This window comes from Aethalodelphis obliquidens, unplaced genomic scaffold, assembly GCF_003676395.1.
Source record: "Aethalodelphis obliquidens isolate GAN/ISIS:26980383/991018 unplaced genomic scaffold, ASM367639v1 scaffold54, whole genome shotgun sequence".
Lineage (NCBI taxonomy): Eukaryota > Metazoa > Chordata > Mammalia > Artiodactyla > Delphinidae > Aethalodelphis > Aethalodelphis obliquidens.
Genome location: NW_020837998.1, coordinates 13,490,963 through 13,516,084, shown reverse-complemented (window position 1 = coordinate 13,516,084; position 25,122 = coordinate 13,490,963). Strand labels below are relative to the sequence as shown.

At 44.8% G+C, this 25,122-nt stretch overlaps 1 protein-coding gene across 1 annotated transcript; it reads right to left on the bottom strand.

The window, feature by feature from the left end:
- Nucleotides 1-177: 177 nt before the first annotated feature.
- SRPX2 (sushi repeat containing protein X-linked 2) lies at nucleotides 178-24,582 on the bottom strand. Its single transcript, XM_027086086.1, has 11 exons — nucleotides 24,228-24,582; nucleotides 22,317-22,549; nucleotides 17,889-17,969; nucleotides 9,681-9,872; nucleotides 7,399-7,575; nucleotides 6,995-7,121; nucleotides 6,714-6,835; nucleotides 5,248-5,427; nucleotides 4,450-4,583; nucleotides 1,820-1,941; nucleotides 178-709 (listed from the first exon to the last, which is right to left on the bottom strand). The coding sequence occupies exons 2-11, from the start codon at nucleotides 22,396-22,398 to the stop codon at nucleotides 529-531; spliced, it is 1,398 nt and encodes a 465-aa protein (XP_026941887.1). The 5' UTR covers nucleotides 22,399-22,549; nucleotides 24,228-24,582; the 3' UTR covers nucleotides 178-528.
- Nucleotides 24,583-25,122: the final 540 nt, after the last annotated feature.

Sequence of the window (25,122 nt, the reverse complement as noted above, 5' to 3'; positions counted from 1 at the left end):
CTAAAAAGGGAAAGGACAAACAAGTTCAAGAATGTTTTGGTGCTCCCCCCACCTCCAATCACACAGTTAACCTGTAAGGAAGATCAGCCACACTTGCTAGTGTCCTGGTTGTCTGTTGTGATGGTGCTGCCCTCTGCTGTCACTTCAGGGTAGAGAAACCATTTAAAACACAGCCGGTTAGTGAATGAATTTAGAATTTACTTATCTGGAAGACTTTGGAGAGCTGGGCAGAAGCCCAGGTTAGGAAAGCAAGACCTTCTGTCCACAACCTGCTGCCCAGGGCCTGTCCTCAGTCCCCCCCTAGCTTCTTATGCTCCTCCAGTGCTACCTAAAGCAGAGACTTACTTAAGGAAACTATTCCACAGCCCTAAAAAGGTGCCTGGAAATGTCCCAGGATCCGGGAACCTCACCCACTTCAGAGTCCTGTCCCTAGAGCTGTGGAAAAAGCATTTTCTCCTTTTATTAGGCCCCAGTTTCGGCTGACTATGGGACCTTTGCCCTTGACCTCAACCATACCCTGGCTCAAGTTCACTCGCATATGTCCCTTTGCATCCGGCGCTGGGTCAGCTCCTGGTTGCTCAGTAGATAGTCATCAATGAACGTGAAGATTTCTTCGGGAGTGACAGGTTCCATGTAGCGTTCCCGGTCAATTCCCTGCTTGTCAATCAACACCATGTTGAAGTACGAGCGAGTGAGGTGCTGAAATTGCCTAGAGAGAAGAGCCCAGGGAGGTCTGAGACCTTGTATTGGCATCATCCCACCAGGCTCTACTACCCTCTGACCTTTCACAGCTCCACTGATGGACTAATTTTTTCCCCACCCAATCCCTTGGCCCCATCCCCTCCACTACCTGTCTCAAGTCCCTTTGTTTTTCTCTGCTCAGACCCGAGTCTTGCTACCCCAGTGTGTCTAGCTCTGTTAAGCTGTCCCTTCCTCACTCCAGATGGAACAGCTTTGTTATTACCAAGCTGTGTTTGCCTCACAGGCCCCCTTAAGCAGAGCTATTAGATACAGCAATGCGGGCTGCATGGAATAACTCCAGGGAGTACTGGTCACATGCACTATGCTGCGACTAGTGTTTCCTAGAGTTGGGCTGGGCACAGCCTGCACAACCAAACATGGCAGCCCTGAGGTTGATGAATGTCACCTAGTCAACCTTGAAGTTGAGCAATATCACCAAGTCTGCAGTCTCCTTCCTCTGAGTGTTTCCCAGTCTCTCTTCTATCTGGGACTGAATCTTTCTGTCCCTACTGAGACTGAGCTTTAGGGGCAGGTATTGTTTATAGAACAGAGATCAGTGATGGCTTTATTGGCTCTGAGTATATGTGGAGGCATTGGAAGGGTGATAATAGATAGATAATGAGAAAAGTCACCTTCTACCACCTGTTGCCTATGGTCTTCTCTCCCCCCAGGGGCAGATGGGTATGATTCAGATTTCAATGCCTAAAATGTGTTTTGCTCCTTTGGAGACTGAGGGCAAAGGGATAAGGCCATAAGGCAACAGGATCAGAGGCTTATCTGAGTCATGTCTGGGTCTGTGTCTCAGCCCTGGCTGTGCTTCAGAGTCACCTCAGGTGCCTCCTAAAAGCACAGTCCTGAGGTGGTTTGGGGTGGTCATCTGTATTTTAAGCACCGCCCAACCCCCAATTTAATTCTGACACCCTGCCACTCTCTGACCTTACCTAATACATCCAAAGAGTTCAAACACAAGGAATTCCCTAAGAGAGTAGTGTCTGCTGATTGTCCCACAACCCTCCTGTGGCCAATGACCTGCCTAGAGTTTCTGCCCAGCCCTTCCCTGTGGCCTCGCAGCCTGGACCTGAGCTCCTCGATGATGCTGGCTGACAGCTGTTGCTCCCGGATGCGCCCCACTTCCTGAGGTGGCTGCCCCACCAGCTCAATGATGGTCACGTGCCGCAGGTCCAGTCCGCAGATGGATTGCTGGGAGGGGAGAGAAGAAGGTTTTCTGTAATAGGCTATCAGACTCAAACCTAAGGCTACTTAGCTGATTCCTCCTGGGACCACGTGGAGGCAGTGTGGGAAAGGAGGGGCTTCATCCCCAACCATCACACCAGGGGGTCTACGACCTCTTCCCTCTGTCATTCCTGAAGCACTTGCCCTAACAGTGTTTCCTTTATTCTAATGAAGTGTGGGACACTGGTTACACCATGTGGGGTAGAAAAGAGAAATGTAATTGATAAATTGCAGGAACATCATCTCTCCTTGCTTAGTTTTGCATAGGTTTTTTTTTCGTTTTTTTTTGTTTGTTTGTTTGTTTGTTTTGCGGTACGCGGGCCTCTCACTGTTGTGGCCTCTCCCGTTGCGGAGCACAGGCTCCGGACGCGCAGGCTCAGCGGCCATGGCTCACGGGCCCAGCCGCTCCGCGGCATGTGGGATCTTCCCGGACCGGGGCACATACCCATGTCCCCTGCATCGGCAGGCAGACTCTCAACCACTGAGCCACCAGGGAAGCCCCTGCATAGGTTTTTAAATACATAGGTTCATTTTTAAATTGAGATATTATTTGACATATAACATTATATTAGTTTCAGGTGTACAATATAATGATTTGATATTTGTCTATATTGCAAAATGATCACCACAATAAGTCCAGTTAACATTCATCACCACACATAGTCCCATTTTTTTTCTTGCAATGAGAACTGTTAAGATCTACTTTCTTAGCAATTTTCAAACATACGATATAACTATAGTCACCGTGCTGTACATCACATCCCCAGGACTTATTTATTTTATAACTGGAAGCTACATAGGTTCTTAATGGATAGCTATTGTGATAGGATAACAGTGACTATTGTTCATCGAACACACATACCTAATGCTTCGCGGGAATAATTGAATTTAATCCTTACAACACCCCTAACAGGGTAGGTGGTATCATTCTTATTCTGTAAAGGAGAAAGTAACTTGCCCACATTTTCATGACAATAAGATGCTGAGCCAAAATTCAAAATGAGGGCGAGGCTGCCTGCCCCAAGTGTGTGCTCCTTACCACTAGGCTACATGGCCATGGCCTTCTCTCAGTCTCCAGAATTTCTCCAAAATGGTGCCAGTGCTCTTTCCGTTACCCTTTCTCGCGTTCCTCTGCACTGGGCTGGACACCCTGTAACCCTACCCCGGCTCTTTGTTCTGCCTCATCCAGCAGGGGTGCCTCTTAGCCAGTTACCTGGGGGGAGGTTTAAAGTAGCAGTGAGCACTGCCTGGTGCCTACCCCTTGTTTAATCTTTGGGCTACTCCTGTAGACCTGGCCCTCAAAGTCACAGTCCTCCCTGGCTGGTTTCTGTTCTTGTTCTTGCTTTCTGCTCAAGCTGAGGTATTGCCTTTGTCTGCCTTTTTGGGATCCCTGGAGGAACTAGGTCCTTTTTGGTCTAGATACCCAGGGTCATTCGCTTGATACAGCTGCTTTCATCCTGGGCCTCTGAATATTGACTTGGCAACTTGTAAGATTCAACTTTTAGAACCCCCCTAAATAACTTCTTCTTTTACCTGGGTATCCAGCCCCTTTCAGCTTATCAGAGCTGGTTCTCCAAGTCTTGTCAGCATAACTTGAATTCTCTTCAAGAGCCTAGTCTATTCTTTATTTTTAACATTATATTATTTTTTACTGAGGTATAGTTGATTTACAATATTATCTAAGTTTCAGGTGTACAACATAGTGATAGAATCTGGTCTATTCCTTTCACAAGTCCCAATGGTCAGATCTATTCTGTCCTTTCCACTTCTCCTTCCCCCACAAGTGGCTTTAACTAGATATCTGGTAGAATGTTAAAAATCCTCACGCAATTCCCACATATTACTTTGCAATATCACAACACTTTTCCTTCTCGTCTGCTATTAGTCGTGGTTAAGAGCACAGATCCTGGAATCAGACTGTCTGGGTTCGGTCCTGGCTCGGCCACTTACTAGCTAGTGATTTTGGGCAAATCATTAACCACTCTATGCCTCAGTTTCCTTACCTAAAAAATGGAGATAGTAATGGTACCTATTTCATAAGCGTTGCTGTGAGAATTAAGTGAATATGTGTAAAGCACATACTTGTATACCTGGTCCTTATATAGCACTTACTGTCTGTCTGTTAGTGCTATTATACCTTGAAAACATAAACATAATTAATTCCCCACATTTACATTTGATCATACATCTTACAAGTCTCTCCAGAGTGTTTTGCCACACAGCCTTCTCATGCTTCACCAAGCCTCCTGTAACCCACGATTCCAGTAACCTCACTGTCTTTTCAGTAAAAACAGTGGTTTTTAAAATGTGCTAAATTTGTCTACAGTAAAACTGATCAAATGTTGTCCACAGAGTCTGAGGAAGTAGCATTTGTGCTGCAGAAAGAGCAAGTCTTTGAGAAGAGGTAGGAGAGTAACGGAGTGGGGTAGGGGGAATGCAAAGAAGCTAAGCCCTGGTTAGAGGAGTGGCTCTCACCTGTAGCATAGAGATCTGCATTTTATAATATCGGTTGGAGGGATCAGGAGCCGAGATGATGAGGAGTCGCCGTTTCTCATAGAACTGATCCAGAAGGCCAGCAGCCGAGTTGACATTGACATTAATCTTCATAGCTAGGGCAGAAGCACATGGCCAGTCAGAGTATGGCCTGCTCCTTCATCCCAGCATGGATAACAACATCTTGAGGTGTTCCAGCCTTTCGGGTTAACCTTTTTTGGTTGTTTCTCCCTTTCTTTCTTTCTTTCTTTTTTTCTTTTAACATCTTTATTGGAGTATAATTGATTTACAATGGTGTGTTAGTTTCTGCTGTATAACAAAGTGAATCAGTTATACATATACATATGTCCCCATATCTGTTCCCTCTTGCGTCTCCCTCCCTCCCACCCTCCCTATCCCACCCCTCTAGGTGGTCACCAGGCACCGAGCTGATCTCCCTGTGCTATGTGGCTGCTTCCCACTAGCTATCTATTTTACATTTGGTAGTGTATATATGTCCATGCTGCTCTCTCACTTCATTCCAGCTTACCCTTCTCCCTCCCCGTGTCCTCAAGTCCATTCTCCATTTTCCTTGGGGGAAATCCTGAAAGAACACTTGGAGATTTTAAACCCTTTTTCTTGGAGGTGGAGTATGCTAAGGGGGAACACTGGGGGATCTCAGAATCCCCCATTCCCACATCAGACACATTGCTCTTGGCCCCTGAGTCATAGACATTGGGAGATCCCCCAAAGTAGCCCTGATCAATATGTCCACTCTCCCCATTTCCTAGTTTCACTCACGAGCACAGATAGGTGGTGATCCTGACCACTGGCGGCTGGACTGGCACACCCGGGAGGGGGTCCCTTGGCGCTCATACCCTCCATCACAGTGGTATTCACAGGTGGCACCATAGTTGTCCCCCGCTGAGGTGCAGGTGAGGTAGCCATGCTGTGGTGGTTTCAGAGTTGGACAGCGTCTCACTATCAGGGAGGAGTTCAAGTTAGGGGCTATGTTATCTCTTTTAGAAAAAAGAAAAGGCTAAGAGGATGCCTATCCTGGGTTTTCTAGATCAGCAGACCCAGAAAGATCAGAATGAATGACTTGTCTGTGTTTCCAATGGCCAGAGCTAGAGCCAGAATTTTCCTTCCTTACGGAATTAAATCTAAAATGTAGGCAAAGGTGTTCATAAAATGTGGAAGCACAGGTGAGTATATATAGTGTCATCAAAAGAGTATCAATCTGTAAAAAGAAATTGCCATTTTTGTTTTCAGACTTTGGGGACACCCCGCATAAAGATGACTACCATACAAATTACTTTTAATAGCAAAAAGAAATTGGAGGAGACTTAAATATCCATCAGTGGGAGAAGTGTTAAGCAAAGTATGATATATTCTTAGAAGCAGATTATTATACTGTCATTAAAATACTTCTGAAGGGGGCTTCCCTGGTGGTGCAATGGTTGAGAGTTCGCCTGCCAATGCAGGGGACACGGGTTGGTGCCCCGGTCCGGGAGGATCCCACGTGCCGCGGAGCGGCTGGACCCGTGAGCCATGGCCGCTGAGCCTGTGCGTCCGGAGCCTGTGCTCCGTAACGGGAGAGGCCACAACAGTGAGAGGCCCGCGTACCGCAAAAAAAAAAAAAAACAAAAAACAAAGTACTTGTGTTATAATGAAAAGTAAAAAAGGGTGACATAAGATTGGATATGCAGTATGATCTCAATTATATATTTTTTAAAGTATGTGTGAATAAAAGACTGGAAGGAAAATACCAAAAGATTAACAACAATTGCCTCTGGATGATAGAGTAATAGGTTTTTTCCCCTTTATATATCTCTTTATTTCCCATATGTTCAACAGTGAGCATGAATTAATTTTATGATGAAAACAAAACAAAACAAAAAGCAAGAATCAGGCAGCCAACACCACCAATTTCAGCAGAGGAGGAAGATGGAGAATGAAGGCTGATTAGCTTTAATCATTAATTTGAAGGCCAAGAAAAGAAATGGATAAGAGTACCTTTGTGGATTTTATGTAGATTTAGGAGAGTGAGAAAGTCTTGTTGGGAAACAGAGTTTCTGAAACATGTGTACGCACATGTCATGCAGGCTTCCTGAATGACCTGTTTAGTGAACTTATTTTCCCCATCTCCCAATATATATGCAGTGTCTGTTTTAGGTATAGAGAGGAGAGGGTTGTGATGGGCATCTGGAGGGTAAGGGAAGAGCAGGAATAATAAGCAATGTAGAAATGGAAGACTTCTTTCTAACCTTGTACTTTTACAATGAACTTGCAGCTGGCCCGGTTGTAGGCTTGGTCGTAGGCAGTATAACGAATCACGTGCTCTCCTTCGGGAAAGTGAGAGCCAGGCTCAGGGCCCCGAAGTGTCACCCTGCATGGGACAAAGTGAGAGAGCCACTGAGGAAAGTGACTCTTAGAACTGGGGTCTGGGGCACATTATCACTGTACCCTCAGTCTGTGCGGTTCAGTGTGGGCAGCCTGAGTGCCTGGGAGAAGCTGGTGGGAAGCATAGGAGGCATCCATTACTCACCTGGTGATGGTGCCATCAGCCGAATCTTTCACCAGGGGTGGGTCCCAGTATACTCGAGCAGTCAGTTTCTCTGGCTCTGCCATCTTCTCACGGGAGTGGGGACAACGGATCTTGGGGGGATCTATGTCTGCCAAGGTCATAAATCAAGTGCTGACTCGTGGGTCCCCTGCCTTCCTTGGAGGGAACCCATAGAAACAATGCCACACCACTGGGTAGGTAAAAGATGCACTCTCAGTTCAAGATGCTCAACAAAACTGGGGAGGCCCAGCTCCACGGGAAGTGATCACTTTGTTAAGCCCATGCCCAGGGTACCACCCTTGCAGCGAGCAGGAATGCCTTCTGTGGTGGACATAATGCCAGGCTGGCTCTTTGCAGCAGGACAGCTGGGAGCGACCAGCATTTACCTACACATACAGGCTCGCCTCCACTCCATCGCCCATCTTCCATGCAGATTCGGCTGCGGTCACCTTCTAGGTGGTAGCCACTGGAACAGCTGTAGTCACAGCGAGAGTCAAGAAGCACTCCATTTGTGCATGTGTAGGTGCCACTCGTGATGAATGGCAATGCGTGGCATCTCATCTCTAAGAGAGAATGAAGTGGCAAGTTCAGTGGCCTGTGGGGTTTATGTGGAGGTGATGCCTGGGCATCTAGCACAGGGAGAACCGTATCGGAAACAGCAGAAAATACAGAAAACCCTACACCAAACTGCCCTGACATTTTTGTGCCTGATTGCCTCTTTTTCCTAATTGCCTTCTTATTTTGATATTATGAAGTATGGTACTGCTCTTGGTGGGTGGGGGTGGGGTGGTGGTCTCAAAGAAGTAAATTACTCATCCAAGTGCATGGATTTGAGAAACGCACCTGAGTTTGGATCCCAGCTCCACCACTTACTAGCTCTGTGACCTGAGCAAGTTACCTCATCTCTCCAAGCCTCAGTGTTTTCGTCACTAAAATGTGTATACCATGAAGTAGAATTGTTGTGCCGATTAAAGAGACAATGCATATAAACCTCTGGGCTTATTCAGAGCCTCAGCAGCTGATAGTTTTCCTCTCTTGTTCCTCAAATGCTAGACGCCCTTGAACAAATTTAAGGCTCCTTTTTTGAGTATAATGTTGGTACTACCACAAGCACTCCTCAGCTGAGGCTCACTTACAGGCAGGCTAGCCCTCTGTGCCAGTGAGAATACAAGTCAGGCCAGTGCCTGGAGGGCCAGCTTTGGTGGCATTTGCTTAAAGACGAGTCCATGTGCTTTAGACATCACGTGTGGCAGCGGAGACAGCTTCCATGAATTGATTGTGAGCCTGTGCTTGCCAAAGTCTAGTTTGAAATACCTGATGCCTGAAAGAAGTAGGCCAGCCATATCTTCCTTTAGGTTGTCTAAGTTCTAACCCTCCTTAACTTCAATTATTGGAGTTTTGAATAAAGATTCTATGAGCTATGTTTGTTTTGCTTCTTGGTCAAATCAGACTTGAGGATGATTGCCTTTTATTTTTTCCAGTCTCCTTTATATAAAGACCTAGGCAAAAAATGACCTCCTTGAAATCAGGTCCAAAAAAAAGGTTTGTCTTTTCAGCTGAATTTGTTTTCTTAGTATTACGTGACAGTGAAAATGATAGATCCAAAGTGTTTGCCCTTGTGTCTCTTATGAGGAAGGACACAGCCAGATTCAGTGTTTAAATATAGTAATTAACTCATTCTAGGCACCTGGAAATATGTACATCTCCAATTTTTAACTGGTTTTATGTTCATTTGTAGACTTATTTTAAGTTTTATGTTCATTGTAGACTTATTTGTAAGGCCAATTCAAATTCATTTTGGAAATGATGGTGTCTAAGTCCTAAAACAAATGCATTACAGTCACCTAGAGGGACGTGGTAGCTTCCCTCTTTCTGGCTATCAAGCTTCTCCTGTCCTCCACAGCATCTTCTCTGACCAACCCCATTTCTCTCTGAATGCTCAGCATTCTGCATCCCCTTACACTCCATTCACGTGCACACATTTGTGTCCGTCCCATTAGTCTATAAGCAGCCTGGTAACTGAGGGATTGGCTTCTGAAGTGACCAATACAGGGCCCCGCACACATGGGTGTTCTACAAATGGCATTCAGTGATGGACATAGGGACAGACAAAGCTCAGCTGCCAAAATGGGGTAGGCTGTAGGGCTTGAATAAGAGGCAGGGATTTGGGAGCTAAGGGGGACATGACGTGAAACGTGCATATTAGCACACCCACATTCCAGCCTTAGGGATTCTTCTTGACTTTCAGAAGAAAATGAAGACTAGTGGATGTCTTATAGTTTCATTGCCAAGGCCTTCTAAGGCCTTAGGTCAGGAAGTACAGCAGTTTACCACAAGTGGGAATGAGTCTGAGACCACATATGCTCAGAGCTCCAGAGGAAGGCCCAAGTCTACATCAGGTGTAAGGCTTCCATGCACTCCTCGACCTCCTGTGCCAGAAGGGCTGGTTGCTACTTAATGCCCCTATTGCTTGACCAATAACCACAGGGAGAGAAAATGAGCTGGAATGTTAGGATGGGGAAAGACCCTGTTGGGAGCCTGTGGAAGATTCTCAATTTGCACTTGACAGAGGTCAGAGTAACACCTCCAGGCATATACCCTGGGTGGCTGGCTGGCCAGCCTGTCTCACACGCTTATGTCAACATACGCACGCACAGATACCACTTACGCCTGCAGTAGGCAGTTCCAGACCAACGGCGGCTTGGCAGGCATTGCACCGACCTCCGTCCAATCAGTCGAAAGCCCCGGTCACAGGAGAGCTCACAGCGAGTGCCCAGGCTGCTGTGATAATTTCCTCCTCTTGGTGAGTAGCATGTGGCTTCTCCATCCTGGATATTTAATGTATAACACCATCGGGGGACTGTAGCAATAGAAGAAAAGTAAGCTAGAAGTACAGTAATTAAGACAGCGTGGTATTGGTGAAAGGACAGACACATAGATCAATGGAACAGAACAGAGAGCCCAGAAACAGACTCACACAAATATACTGAAATGATTTTTGACAAAGGTACAAAAACAATTTAATAGAGGAAAGATAACCTTTTGAACAAACGATGCTGGAGCAATTGAACTTCCATAGGCCAAAAAAAAAAAAAAAAAAAAGGAAAAGCAAAGCAAAGAACCTTGACCTAAGTGTCTCATACCTTAAACAAAAATTAACTCAAAATGGCTCATGGACTTCAGAGAAAAAAGTAAAATTATAAAACTTTTAGAAAAAAAATAGGAGAAAAATCTTTAGGATTTAGGGCTAGGCAAAGAGATCTTAGACATGATGCGAAAAGCACAATTCATAGAAGAAAAAAAATCAAGAAACTGAACCGTGTCAAAGTTAAAATCTTTTGTTCTGTGGAAAGCACTGTTGATAGGTGAAAGACAAACCACAAACTGGGGGAAAATATTTGCAAACCATATATGGGACAAATGACTAGTATCTAGACTATATAAAGAACTTGGAAAACTCAACAGTAAAAAAAGCAAACAATCCAGTTAGAATATAAGCTTTAGATATGAACAGATATGCCACTGAAGAGGATATAGTGATGGCAAATAAGCACACGAAAAGATGTTCAGCATCATTAGTCATTAGAGAAATGCTAAATCAAAACTACAAAAAGATACCCTTATACACCCATTGGGATGACTAAACTTAAAAAAAATGGCAATTCTAAGTGTTGGTGAAGATGGAGAGAAACTAGAACTCTCATACATCGCTGGGGGAAATACAAAATGATGCAGCTACTTTGGGAAATTATTTGGTAGTTTTTTAGAAAGGTAAATGTACACTTGCCAGGTGACTCCACAGTCCCACTTTAGGTATTTACCCAAGAGAAATAAAAACCCGTGTTCATACAAAATCCTGTACACAAATGTTTAAAGTATTCTATTCATAATTGTCAAGCACTGGAAACAGCTCAAATGTCCTTCTGAGGGTGAATGTTTAAACTAACTGTGGTTTAGCCATACAAAAGAAGGAAGTGCTGATACATGCAACAACTTGGAGGAATCTCCAATTCAGTTTGTGAAATGAAAGAAGCCAGAATCAAAAGGCTGCAGGCTGTAGGATTCCATGTATGTGACATTCTGGATAAGGCAGAAATATTGGGATAGATCAGTGATTGCCAGAGATTGGGGTAGAGGGGTGGATAACCTCAAAGGGGCAGCCCTGGGCAAATTTTTGGTACTGTGGTACTGATGACCTGACTCTTTGCATTGTCAAAACACCAAAAAGAGTGAATTTTTACAGTGTGTACATTTACAATAACTGTTAAAAATAACACAAAGATGTAAGCTAGAGAGAGGAGGGGAATGCCATGTCAAAGTAGGCTGCTTAGGAATGAAAGTCCAATCCCAGTTCAATACTAAGCACAAAAGGTAATAGGGCTGTTAAATCATAAAGCTATCATAAAGATGCCTCATCTGCTACACAAAATAAATGACTCTTCAGTGGGTTCAGATTTTAAAGGGGAACATATAAACAAGCAGAGGGCCACCTGCCCAAGAACACATACATAGGCTGACACAGATTTCTTAGCCTGGGGCTGGGAAGGCTAAAGCCCCGTATGAGCTAATTTGGTTCCCAAATCCTAAGAGACAAAAAAAGGGGGGCTGTGAAAAAAAGCTCAACAGGAGCTAAAGGAACAAAGAAAGGCTAGAGCCTCTGTTTGAGGGCAGCTGGAGAATGAAGACAGATGACAGTGAGAAAACTATCCTTTAAGCCACAACAGTCTTATGGCTTCTAGCGTTAGCTTTGAGCCTGTGGCTGTGACACACAGCTGCCATCTGGAGACACCGTCTCCAAATGACAGAAAGTCTCTTAAGCACTACAGCTGCAGAGCTGTTGATTATATGGTCACAACACATATCATCAAGACTTTACATTCGAGGCCGGGACCTCAACAATCACTCTCATCCTATTTTTCACCCATATTCTGTCAAGGAAAATACACATAAAAGTGGAATGGATAGAACAAGCAAGCAATAGTAAAGGGAAATATATACCTCAGGATAAATGCTGAGACAGTAATAGAGGGTCTAGCTATTGTAAATAAGTCCAAATTGGCTGGCCTCGAGGAATACTGGCATAAAGAGAACATGTCAGATTTGTGATTACCAGAGGCAGGGGGTGGGGGGAGTGGGAATTGGACGAAGGTGGTCAAAGGGTACAAACTTCCAGTTGTTAGATAAATAAGTGCTAGGGATGTAATGTACAACGTGATAAATACAATGAACAGTGCCGTGTGTTATATGTGAAAGTTGTTAAGAGAGTAAATCCTGAGTTCTCATCACAAGGAAAAATATTTTTTTCTATTTCCTTAATGCTGTATCTATATGAGATGATGGATGTTCACTAAACTTATTGTGATAATCATTTCATGATGTATGTAAGTTAAATCATTATGCTGTACACCTTAAACTTATACAGTGCTGTATGTCAGTTATCTCCATAAAACTGGAAGAAAAGAAAATAAAGACTTGACGAGGCACAGCAGTTTACCAAAAGAAAAAAAAAAAGAACATGTTGGAAGGCTGGAAAGAGCAAAAACACTATCCCAATTTTCTATTTTTCCAGATTTATTGAGGTGTAATCAACACATAAAATCGTATATATTGAAGGTGAACAATGTGATGTTTTAATATATGTATACATTGTGAAATGATTACTGCAATCGAGTTCAGTAACACATCTATCACCTCACATAGTTACCATTTTTTTTGTAGTGAGAACACTTAAGATGTACTCTCAGTAAATTTCAACTATGAAACATAGAATTATTAACTATAGTCACCATGCTGTACATTAGAGCCCCAGAAGGAAGAAGAAGGCAGCCTCTGGGAACTATAGCCTGGTGAGACTGACAGCACTGATAGCAAAGTGTTCTAGAATATTTAAACATAGGCTTATGAGCAGTTAGGAGAAGAAGTGGTGATCTCCAAGTGACCCCCAAAACAAGTAATTGAAGACTGACCTTGTTTCCTTTTTGGGTATGGTCACCAGACTAGTAGAGCAGGGGAAATGGTAGGTGCATTATGTGGAAGTCAGTGAGGCATGTGACAATGCCTTTCATGGCATTGATGTGGATGAGATGAAGAAATACTTCCACATGGGAGAGGTGACAGTACAGTTATGGAGATTCATAACTGGCTGAACAAAAGAGTACTGATGGGAAATTGAAACTAAGAACGTGGTAGGAAAATTGTTAGTCATTATGGAGTAGCTATGGTGTGCTAGTTACCATGCTTTATATTTTCATTTTCCCATCATCTCATATAGTTCTCCCAATAGCTCTGTAAGGTACAATATGTAGGTATTTATCCCTATTTTGCAGATGAGGAAGTAACTTGCCCAGGATCCCTCAGCAAGTAAGGGACAGAGCTGGGATTTGAACCCCAGGTTTGTCTGGCTCTAAAAGCCATTTTTTTTCTAACTACAATATCTGTCATTGCAGCATGTTAGGCTGCTGTTTTGAAGTATACATTTACATTTTTGATTAGGTACTATAGCCATATGTTTCAAAACCCCAAAAGTATAAAAGTTATGCAGTAAAATTCTCCCTCCCACCCCTGCTCCGACACCTACCCCCACTAAGTCCCCCCATCAGGAAACACTGTTAATAGTTTCTTTACACATATACAGCGAATCTTATTTTCCCCTCCACTTTATCACATAGAGTAGCATATTACGTCCACTGTTCCCACCAATGTTTTTTAAAATAAACTTAACAAAGTGTTTTAGAGGTCTTCCCCTATCACTCCAGAGCAAGCATGAAATGTATTTAAATGAAATAACATTTATAAAATACACAGCACAGTGACTAGCACATAATACGTGTTTGTCCAGGGTCAAAACTGCTGGAAGGTGGAGGAGCTGGGATTTGAATTCAGGCCTGTGGCCTCTGCGATCTACATATCTCTTTCTAGAGATTATAAAGAAAACAGTGTGCTGACAACAGGATTGAAAGCGCCTTCTTCGTGATTACCTTCAGATAACTCAGGCAGAGTTACCAGCTTGCCCAGAGCTGCAGAAATCTGGGAGCAAGTGGTGGCCCAGAGGATTGGGACATACCTCAGAGAACGGTTTCTGACTCCAAGCTAGGACTCAGTTTAAGGGAATGAAAGAAAGTTCAAGATTAGTGAAAATGGTACCAAAGTACATGCACACTTTGCTCTAAAATATTGATCTGCTTTTTACTGGTTAACTCTTGTTTTTTTTTTTTTAAACCTTCTTTGCAAAAAAAAAAAAAAAGGGTTACCTTTTTTATGAAAGAAATAGAATAAGCATGGCTTTGAAGTCAGACAGAACTGGGCTTAAATTCCTGCTCTGCCACCCCTGAGCTCTATGATTCTCTAAACTGAAATTCCCTGAGCTTAGTTTCCTGATCTGTAAAGTGGGGATAATAAACCAGTTTCATAGGACTGTTTTGAGAATCAAATGAAAATGCGTGTGTAAAATATATCTAATCCTGGGAATGGGAATGATATTCCCTGAATCAGTGTCTGGGTTTGAGCCACTGGCTCATCCCATCTCAAGCAACAAAACGCTGCAGCCATCTGGAGATGCCATCCCCAAATTACAGAAAGTCTCTTAAACACTACAGTTGTAGAGCTGTGGATTATGAGGTCACAAGACCTTACAAGGAATGCTGGAACCTCAGGTTGTACTTTCCTGGCCACCCCTCCCCCCTCAACATAGATAACCGTACTGAATTAGTTTTATTCCCTGAGACTAAGTCCCAAAGATAGCCATGAGACACTTGACCCCAAGGCCAAAGGCCACCATGTGGCTTATTTTTTTAATGGCTTTATACATATTTAAAAATAACCAATGAGGCAGATTAATATTAATCATAGGGCTGTTGGACCCTCCCCCCTGAAAGTACCTTCTGCACCTGTTGCTTTTTCCTATCTACTTCTCCCATCTACAGTCTCCTACAATCTGGCTTCTGCTCCCAGAATGCCAACCAGCCAGTAAACATTTCTTGAGCATCTACTTTTGACATAGCTCTATGGGGTGTCATACGTGGCTCCTTCTGTTAAACAGGTAACTATTTTGTTGAGGGTAATAAAAAGTAAACCAAAGAGGCAGTATATAATGAATGCCGAACGAGTGGTCCAGACAATAAACATTTATTTCAGAGTAGGTATACAGTAGATACTCAACAAATAGCCATTGAACAAATGAATGAAAGAATGAATGGATGAGGGAGAGTTCAGCATGGGCCAAAGCAGTCAGGGAACAGAGTAAAGCTCCACTAATCTGGCTACTCATCGATTTCATGTGGGGAGAAGGGGTAATGAGTTGTTAGGCCGGACACCTAGACTGAGACCAAATTCTGTTAGAAATGATCACAGTGGGTCACTAGGTTTGGGGAAAGGAGAAATATGAGTCAGAGAATCCAGTTAGGAGGCAATTGTCATTATCAATGTGTGAGGTAATAAAGGTTTTAATCCCATGGATTAATAAAGAAATGACAATTCTTGGTGAATGACTGGTGAGAGGTGATGAGGAAAAGGGGCTATTAAAGGTGCCATTAAGGTATTTTTAAGAGAATGATGGTATCATTATCAAAAGTTTGAAGGCCAGATGTCAAACCTTTTTCAGGGAAGCAGAAAGAATTTAGTTTTCGATATCTCCAAATTTAAGTGTCCAGCAGCAATTGGAGATGTAGTCCAGAAGCTCAGGGGACAGGTCGGGGTCACTCAAAGTTCAGATCCATGCCTCAGGCTCCCTCTTGTCACCACTAGAGAACGCATCTCCGTTCTTGGCTTCAGCTATGGCCAGAATAGTGAAATGTCCTGGAGCCCAAGGAAGGGGGCGGGGTGAGAAGAGAAGGATGGTGTCCACTGTTACTGAGAGATGGGGGAGGTTGAGCTCAAGAAGGGGCCATATGATTTGGGCTTGAGGAGAGAATTGTGACTGATCTTCAAGGGCTGTCATTCCAGCATGGAAATCTGTGGGTGAGTGGGAAAGAGACCATAGGGAGTTGGGGAGTTAGCAAGTGCTGGGACAGAGAGGCAGTGGGTCTGGACAATTTAGCAGTGAGAAGACAGGTAGAAGGTAGCTATAAAGGAGCAGAGAGGAACCCCAAACTCCGATCATTTGTCTATTGAAACTGTTTTCTCAAAGGTCACCATTTACCTTCTTCTTGCCAAATATATTGTTTATACCCTCAATTTGTTTCTTTCCAATATTTGACACAGTAGATCTGTTATCCCTTCCCCTTCCTTAAAATTCTCTTCCCTCGAGGCTTCTGTAATTTGATAGGTGCTACCCCAATCTCCTCCTACATGGTGGACCACTAATGATCTCTCTTTTTCTTGTTGGTTCCTCTTCTCCTGATCACATTCGTAGATGTCTTCTAAGGCTCTGACCTTGGCCCTCTGATCCCTCAGACAGCTCATCCATCTAAGCTAACGACCTGACTCACGAAGCTCCATCTTTCTACTCCCCACTGTCTATAGGGTACAAACCATTTTTTTTTTTTGTGGTACGCGGGCCTCTCGCTGTTGTGGCCTCTCCAGTTGCAGAGCACAGGCTCCGGACGCGCAGGCTCAGCAGCCATGGCTCACGGGCCCAGCCGCTCTGTGGCACGTGGGATCTTCCCGGACCAGGGCATGAACCCGTGTCCCCTGCATCAGCAGACCAACTCTCAACCACTGCGCCACCAGGGAAGCCCCAAACAACTTTTCTTTTCTAACCTTGTCTCTGTGAGAGGGGGGTCTTACAGTTCTCCCAGGTGTTCAGACTGGATGCTTTCAGAGAGTCGTTTGTTTCTTACCCTCTTGGTGCATCAAATCTGTACTAGGTCTGTCATCTCTTTGTTTGAGACATCTCTGGGGTTCATCCTTGCTCTCCATTTCTTTTCCACTAGCCTCAATCATCTCTTACCAACATCACTGTTACTGATTCCTGGAGAATCTCCCTGACCCAGGCTCTACCCCTCCCAAACTCCTACTTTCTGTCCACAGTAATGAGGTTGATATTCTGAAATTACTATTTACAATCTCACTCCCCTCTGCAAAAACATACGATGACTCCTTATAACTTCTAGCACAACAGCTAAACTCTTCAACATGGCTTGCAAAGCACAGAAACAAAGAATCTTAGAAGTGGAAGGGATATCAGACATTGTGTGATCTAAATTTCCTTCTAATGCAGGAATTGCTATTCAGCATTTTTCACAGATAGTCCTCCTGCCTCTCCTTAGAAGGGTCCCTAGATCATGGAGCCTTTCCAAATTTGGTCTCACTCTTTATATTTACCTCCCACTACTCCCTCCACATCCCATCTCCTCTAGTGAGGCTGGATTCTTCCTAGCTCCTTCCTCTTACACGTTTGTTCTTACCTCTATATCTGTGGCCATCTGCTATGCTGAAGGCCCTCCCATCCCCTTTCCAGTTCTCAGATCCACACATCATTCAAAGCCTAGTCTAAATGTCATCTTTCATGACCCCTCCCATGACTTCTTTTTCTTAACTCCTATCGCATTTACTGCTAGCACAGAGTTTCACGCTTACTTGCCCTATGCCTGCTAATTTTATTGCGCCCTCTCCCATATCCCCCAGCAGAATGTAAGCTTCTTGAGGGGGACAAAACCCTACCTTAGATTTTATATCACCCAAGGCTTTCGTTACAGAGGATTAGGCATACAGTAGGTACTCAGTCAATACTTAATTATAGATGGGCAACCTTAATTCTAGACAGGTGAGATCACACAGCAAGTCAGTAACCAAATTCATGACTGGAAACCACAGCCCCTGCTTCCCTGAGCTGCAGCTTTGGCACAAATGAGCCAAGCTGGGTGAGGATGCTTCAGGCAGGGCCTAGGCCTTAGGCCAGATAAGGCCCTTCCTGAGCCTGAGAAGCAGAGAGGATTACCTCGGTAGTCTAGGGCAGGGGCCTGTGGGACCTCTTCAGCATATACTTCATTGTAGCTTTCATCTGGGTAGTAGCCTGAACCTAGAATGAAGAATATATCAAGATGACATATTGGTTTCTTATGCAAGTCCTTCCCAACCTTTTCCCCTTTCAAACTTGGTCCCTTTCTGAGGACATGACACTCCATGGGTGGGGAACTAGGTGGCTATTTAGTGGGGAAAATCCTGTCTTGTGAAGCAGCAGAACTATTGTGGGCAAACGTCCACACCTCAGGTGCACAGAGGGTGAACTCATGTTGGGGGAGAGGTGGGTGGCTTACTGGTAGCACTGGAAACCTCCATTCAAAAGAAAAAAATCAAAATTCTTGACCAGCCATGAATCCTGCCCATCTGGACTAGAAAAGACCCATTTCCTTGATGTAACACATGAGTTTTGGTGAGACACTGATGACCAAGCTCTGAGGATGGACAGTTGTTGTCCCAGGTAGGAGGAAAACATAGAGCCTGAGCAAGGGTCTTTCCACTAGTGATGGGCCTTCTCACAATCCTCAGAGGGAAATAATTCCTCAAGCTCCCACCAGCCCACAGGGCACCAGCCTTTTGCCACCTGGTCGCCAGGGCTAGGGGTGGCATGCGAAGGCAAAGAGGGAGGGCTCAAAAGGCGAGGGGGCATGAGAAGGGTTTCACTTCCTGAGCAGTTTGTCCTGCTTTGGAGAGATGTCTAGTTCCTCTAATCAGCAGGAGCCTTAGTAGGGGGCTGCTGAGCTAGAGAACATTCCACAACCACCCTCATCCCGTTAAGTGGGCCACTCCCCGGTGGAGGCCAGTCTATGGCTGTCCGGGAGACTAAACAGTGCGTTCCACCAGACGGCAGGAAATGGGTCATGAATATGAACTAATTGGAATACAACTTGGTCCTTTCCGGAGGGAAGTTGCCGAAAGCTCTCTTTCCAGCCTCCCAGAGCCCTAAAGCACACACAGGAATAGAGCAGCCAGCCCTGCTGGAGTCAGAAGACAATTCTGCATTCCCAGGAGAGGGTGTGCTTCCAGGACAGGGCTGGGTTTTAGTGCTGAAGCCCTTTGGCCTGTGTCAACACTCCGACCACAAGCTCGCCTGCCTCCTCTCTGCACAGAGGCACAAGGCCCCCTGCACTAAAGGGTGGAGCAGAGCGCAGATGATGAGGCTCTTCCAGTCCCCACAGGCATAGGCTGCGGGTGGGGGGGCGTGTTGGGAAACCAGTCCAGCTTGATGAACAAGGGAATGAATCAAACTGAAAGTTTGCCTTATGAAATCATGTCCTCGTTGGTTTGCCCTCATTCCAGAGGAAAGAGTTCATTTTTTCTCCTTCTCTTTATTTTTTCCTGGTTTCCCATTTTGCTTCTTCTCCTGGATTTCCTTTATTCCTTCTTAGGCCTCCTCTCCCTTGCTCCCTCTTTCCCCACCTGGGAAGTTTCTTTGTAGGGAGGTGGGAAACAGAATTCTTGTCAGCTGTTTCAGTTTAGTATCAAACCCTTGCAGCGCCTGTAAACAGGAGGACAGATGTGCACGATTCTCTAAACGCTTTGGTCCCCCTACCCTTGTTCCAGAGCTTGCTTGTGAAGAAATGCCCAGCAGGGAGCAAGCCTCTGTTTACCAGAAGAGCAGACAGGAGTGTCCAAGGCCTGTGGCTGGATAACAACAACCACAATAACAACGACTGCTAACATCACTCAACACCTCCTCTGGGTTCAGCGCGTTACATACGTCATCTCATTAGATCACCCTGACATCTCAGTGAGGTAGACACCCATATTGCTTTCATATACACTTGAGGTAACAGGCTCAGAGGAATTCAGGGAGTAGCCCAAGGTCTCCCAGCTAGTAAGGAGTAGAATGGGTATTCCAGCCCAGGGCGGTTTGATCCCCTCGAGACCAAACTCTGACACTCCACTAAAGATGGCGGTAGGGGAGAGCTTTGGACAATGCCCAACAGGAATAAAAATCCAAAATCTTTCTCGCAATTCAGCCTTTTTTCACTCTATGTGTGCGGGATCGAAGGCCACCAAGCATTTCACATCGTTCCAGAATTACAGGGGATGTGGGAAAGCTGAGGGGAAGACTCAGTCAGATAATTACAGTCTTCGCCAGGGTACAGAGGTGGCTGGCCCAGTGCCAAGTCTGCTTTGTGACAGGAATAAGTTGGGGCCACCTTACCACTTTACGCCTTTCCATTTCTCCTCTTTGCCTGTCTTTGGGTATTTTTTTGGCAAATATTAAGATACTGAGATGAGATATGGGAAACCAGAGGGTCCCCCCTTCCCACCTTGTTCTATCTGCTTGTCCCTCTTCAGCCCTGGTTGGGAGAGCTTTGGGCAGCATTCCTTGCTTCCTTTATGCTGATCAGTGGTTACTCTGTGGTCTGTTACTGGGTTCCTCCAACTTCCATAGTACAGTCAGACCCTCTAAGCACTACCCTTCACAAAGGTGTGGTTGGAAATGTAACTGATAATTGATGACAATTTTAAGATCCCCCCTAATGCTTGGATTATGATAAGAAATACTGTCTGACTTCCTGAACTGCACAGATATGCCAATATGCACTTTTAACCCACTGTTGGCTTGATTTATATTCTTAACGCTTCCCACTCCCTGCTGATTATTCTTGGATCCTTTTTCTGATTAGCCAGGAATCCACACTTGGCTGCTTTCCTTGTACTATTCCCATTGGAGGACAAAGCTATAGTCATGAACAAAACAGTGCTGAATGCATAGAGAGTGGTCATTAAATATCTACTGAATGAAGAAATGAACAGGTGGGATGGAGCAAGCTCCGACAACTGAGCTAGTGATGTAGGGGAGGATTATTGGGAAATTTCCAAATTTCTCTCATCACGTAGCTTCCTAAGAAAAGAGAAAGGCAGAATGAGTGGGCTTGAAGGGCTGTCAGAGACCTCACCAGCCTGGGCTCCTGAGAAGGAGTGATGACCATAGTGATTCTTGTGAGAAGTGGGGAGTAGCCACCTTTGCAAACAGCCCTTTGAGAGTTTCAAATGAATCCAAGTCTTTAAAAAAACTGCACTGTCCTTAAGACTCCAACAGCTCAGGCTTCCACCCTGGGAAAGGTCAAGGCCTTTGTGTGCCATGAGGTTTCTTATAGTTATTCAAAATGGGGCTTGAGCCATCTAACCTCCACTCCATAGTCTCATGGTCTTTGGCCGGATTTTGGGCTCATGTACTTGAACTGAAGCTGGGGGGAGGTTGGGGAGGACGGCTGCACATGGTATCTCCTGGGGACTTGGGGCTCCTATAACCCCAAGCAGTGTGCACTCTTCCAAGGGCTTGACTTGAATTTCTTCATCTCAGCGTCAGCCCTTATGCTTCACCCCCTACAGAGCCAGGTTAAGCCAAGGAGGGGAAGAAGTGCGCATATTTGTTTGAAAGCTTGATGCAGCTGTTCCAAACAGAGCTACTGCCAGAAGCCTCCACCAGGAGCTAAGGGCATGTGGAAAATTTTAGCTACAATGACTGCAGCTGTGATGGAAGCAGTTTCTTATTTACTCATCTCTGGATGTTTTTCTAACTCCATTAGTTGGGCCTGTCTCCTGCCCCTACTCCCCCCAGCCCCCGTGAAGGCAGATGCTGCAGGCCACAGAACATTCTTAGCACTTGGAATGCCAGCTGGGCCCCATCAAAAACCCCTGTCTGGCACCTCATTATCCTTCCTTCATTCCTTCCCTTCCCCTCTCCCATCTCCTTGCTGGGTCTGTTCTCTTGAGCTCCCTATGTCTCCCCAGGGGCAAAGGATGAAACATTCAGGGACCTAGAAATGCCCATCCCTTCCAAAATAAGAAACAAGCCAGAAGAAACTGAGGGATTCCTGTTTAAGAGAATGTTGTCTGAATTGTCATTAACAATCTTCAGCAGAAAAGGGCTATAAAAATCTCATCCTATAAACAAGGTCTGGGAGGGGAGAGAGAAAGAGAGAGAAAGTAAGTGAAGAAGCAGGTAAGATAGTGGCCTCAAAAGCCATGTTGACCAACCTTATTTTTTAATATTTATTATATTTATGAAGTATAGTTTATGTGTAATATTATATAAATTACAGGTGTACAATATAGTGATTCACAATTTTTAAAGATTATACTCCATTTATAGTTATGATAAAATATTTGCCATATGCCCTGTGTAGTACAAATAAGCTACAAGGATATATTTACCAACGTCATTTTTATGCTGGTGCAGCCTGTTTTCAAAAATCTCTTATCTGTTTGCCTCAAAAACCTCCCTCGGTAGCCTTTTGCAATGTTTAACCATCTTTGTTGTTGAGGATAGTTCTTCTCTGTATCTAATTTAAGTGTCTCCTATTGCGGTCTAACCCTTCCCTTCTCTAACACTTGCTCTAAGCCCTGCCCTTCCTGGAAATAATGGGCAACAGCTCCTAGAGCTTACCTGCATACCAGGTTGGCGTCACTGCTGGAGTGAGGAAGAGCAGCAGAGAGAGAGCTCCTCTTCGAGTTAGTTGAATGGCCATTCTTGAAAGGCGGAGAAGGGGGAGTGGGAGGGTGGTTTAGGGAGACAAGAATAGTGGTATGTGGCCAGGAGCACCAGGGCAAAGGAGGATGACGTTCAGAAATCAGCCATCAATGAACTTCCAAAAGTGAGAGAAAGCAGAAATGCAGGATCTGCAAGGAAGAAGAGAGATTTTTAAAATAATGAATGCCTGTTATATGGTCCCCCTTGTAAGGATCTTCCACTTTATAGAATAACAACACTCTGTTAATTTTGGTCTTTCCCTCCCAGGAGGAAGAGGGCATAAAACAGCCAGTTCTCAATTGACCCTGGTGATAGCTGATGCCAATGTTCTATGTTCCAAGTTACAGAGAGGGACAGTGAGGTACAAAGACCAGGAAAGGGCCAACATTAAGTCATATAGAACCAAACGGGAATCCTGCAATCTAAAGGCACCAGTTGATGGTTTCATCTGCTTAACTAGTACTTCCTAACCACAAATCTGGGAAAGTGTTAGCATATATGGACTAAGAACTTGAACTCTAGAGTTACACAGATCTGCATGTGTATCCAATTCTGTCCCTATTAGCTATGGGGCTTTGGACAAATTCCTTACCTTCTCTGAGCCTCAGTTTCCTCATCTATAAAATGGGAATAATAATAGTATCTACCTTATAGAATAGACTATTGCCTGGCACATAGGGAAGCAATCCATGTATATTAGATATTATTATTACCAACTCCATCTTGAACAGGACTGGATGTCTCCTTTCTGCAGTCTCTCAGGTGGTGACTATACCCTGGCTCTGTTCTTAGCTTTGGGCTTTGAGGCTTAGTGGTTTAGTAGTGGCTTCTGGCTTTCAAGTCCAGCCTAACCTTCTAGTTTTACCCTGCTGAGCCAGCAGGAAGTCAGTGGGGTTGGAAAGAACCTACTGAGGTACGTGAGGAGAGGGTAAGTAAGCTCCCACTGCCCTCTTACTTCCCGTCCTGTCCTCACTCTAATGGGATGTGAGTTGTGTGGTTCCCAGTAGGCAAATGCTTCATAAATGACAGTATTAAAACTTGCTGCCCATTGGTATAAACTGGCTGCTGGACTTCTCAGCAAGCACCCACAGGCTTTCAATGAAATGCCATGCTCGGGGGAGGTGTCGGTCCCAGAAATGGAGGAACAAAAAGACGGCAGATTCTGGCCAGCCTCCCTAAGGGGCGTGAGAAGTCCAAGAATGGCAAAAAATCACTTTCCAGTTCATTACTCCATGGCTTCAGATTTTGTCTAGAGAGTGGCAAGGAAGCAGGATAGAGAAGTAAGAGCAAGCGGGGGAGGCAAGGAAAGTGGAAAGATGTGGAAAGGAAGCTTAGCAAGAAAAGACAATCTGCCAGAGCTGAAGGCAAGAGATAAAAGCAGAAAGAGGGAGCGAAAGGATGAGAGAGAGGAGATTAAAGAGAGATTCAGGAAAATGAACAGCTAGATGCCCTAATCATCAACCCCTCTCCCACATGCAGCTTCCATCCAGTTCCTTGTTTGGGAGCAGGGGCTTTCCTTTGCAGACCCAGTGCTCTGAGCCTGTGACCCCTTCCCTGCCCACCTTCTCCCCAATCTCAGACTGAAAACTTGACTCATCACTGGGGTCAGCCATCCCTCTGCTGTGGGCCGGGAAGGTAGTGGGAACTTGTGTCTGAAGCCAGGTCACGGCTCAAATGGAAAGCAGCATGTGGTCCAGTTTCATAAAAGAACTTCTTCCTCCCCCCACCCCACCTCCAAGCCATTTTGCCCAAGTCCTGGCTCTCGTTACCCTCCCGGGTTGTGAAATGGGGTAGTGTGGTGTGGACGGATGAAGCGGCAGATCTTACCTGTTGTATGGTTTTTTTGTGTTCTCTCTCTCTCCTTCTCTTTCTCTTTCTCCTTCCTCTCTGCTCCTCTCATCAGTCGGAAAAACTTCTAATTTTTTACATTCCTAGAACGAGTGGCTCCTGGTCTGTCCGGGCCTCCGGGATTCTGTTAACACTGCCCAGATGTTAGGACATCAGCATCTGCCAAAAGTTTCCTTAAAGCTATATTATCCCCAAAGTTATAGCTGTTCCTCCCTCAGAAGAGTTTTAGAGAGGTGGGGGAGAAGGAACTCAAGGATGAGAGGAGCTCAATCCGTCTGCTGCAGAGCAGAGGAAAGTGTGAATGGTGCTGGCCCCAAGCCTGTGAGTATAGTAATGACTAACAGGCTGGCTAAAGGGCTTCCAGAGATGTGGTGCACTGAAGAACACTTTTTTTTTAAAATGACTCAGCATGACCTCAGGATTGAATGAAAAGGAATTCCACAAACTCCTAGGAGAGGGGAAGAGTGGAGCTGATTTTGACATTCCCTGCAGATTTCCCCTGTAATTCCTTAGTACTCTCCATCCCCAAGTTGCCCTGCCATCCCTATGTACAGGGTCAGATCCACTTTGAAACCCTCTCTGATGACCTAACTCCTATGGACTTCAGTTTCTGATAAGATTATGTTGCTGACAAAAAATACCATGCACTTCTAGCCTGCAGAATCAAAACTGATTTCCTGTAATAAGAGTGGAGACAAAGCATGCTTAGAGAAGCTTTAGGAGGAGGTTGTTTAAGCCAATTGAGATGATCTATCTCTGCATGGCAAGGTTATAGCCATTGCTAAGCTGTTTCCCAATGATCTCTTATGGAGGGCTGTGTTTCTCCTCACTAAGCAAGCTTTGTTCATTTTAGTATATGATAAAGAGACTGTTC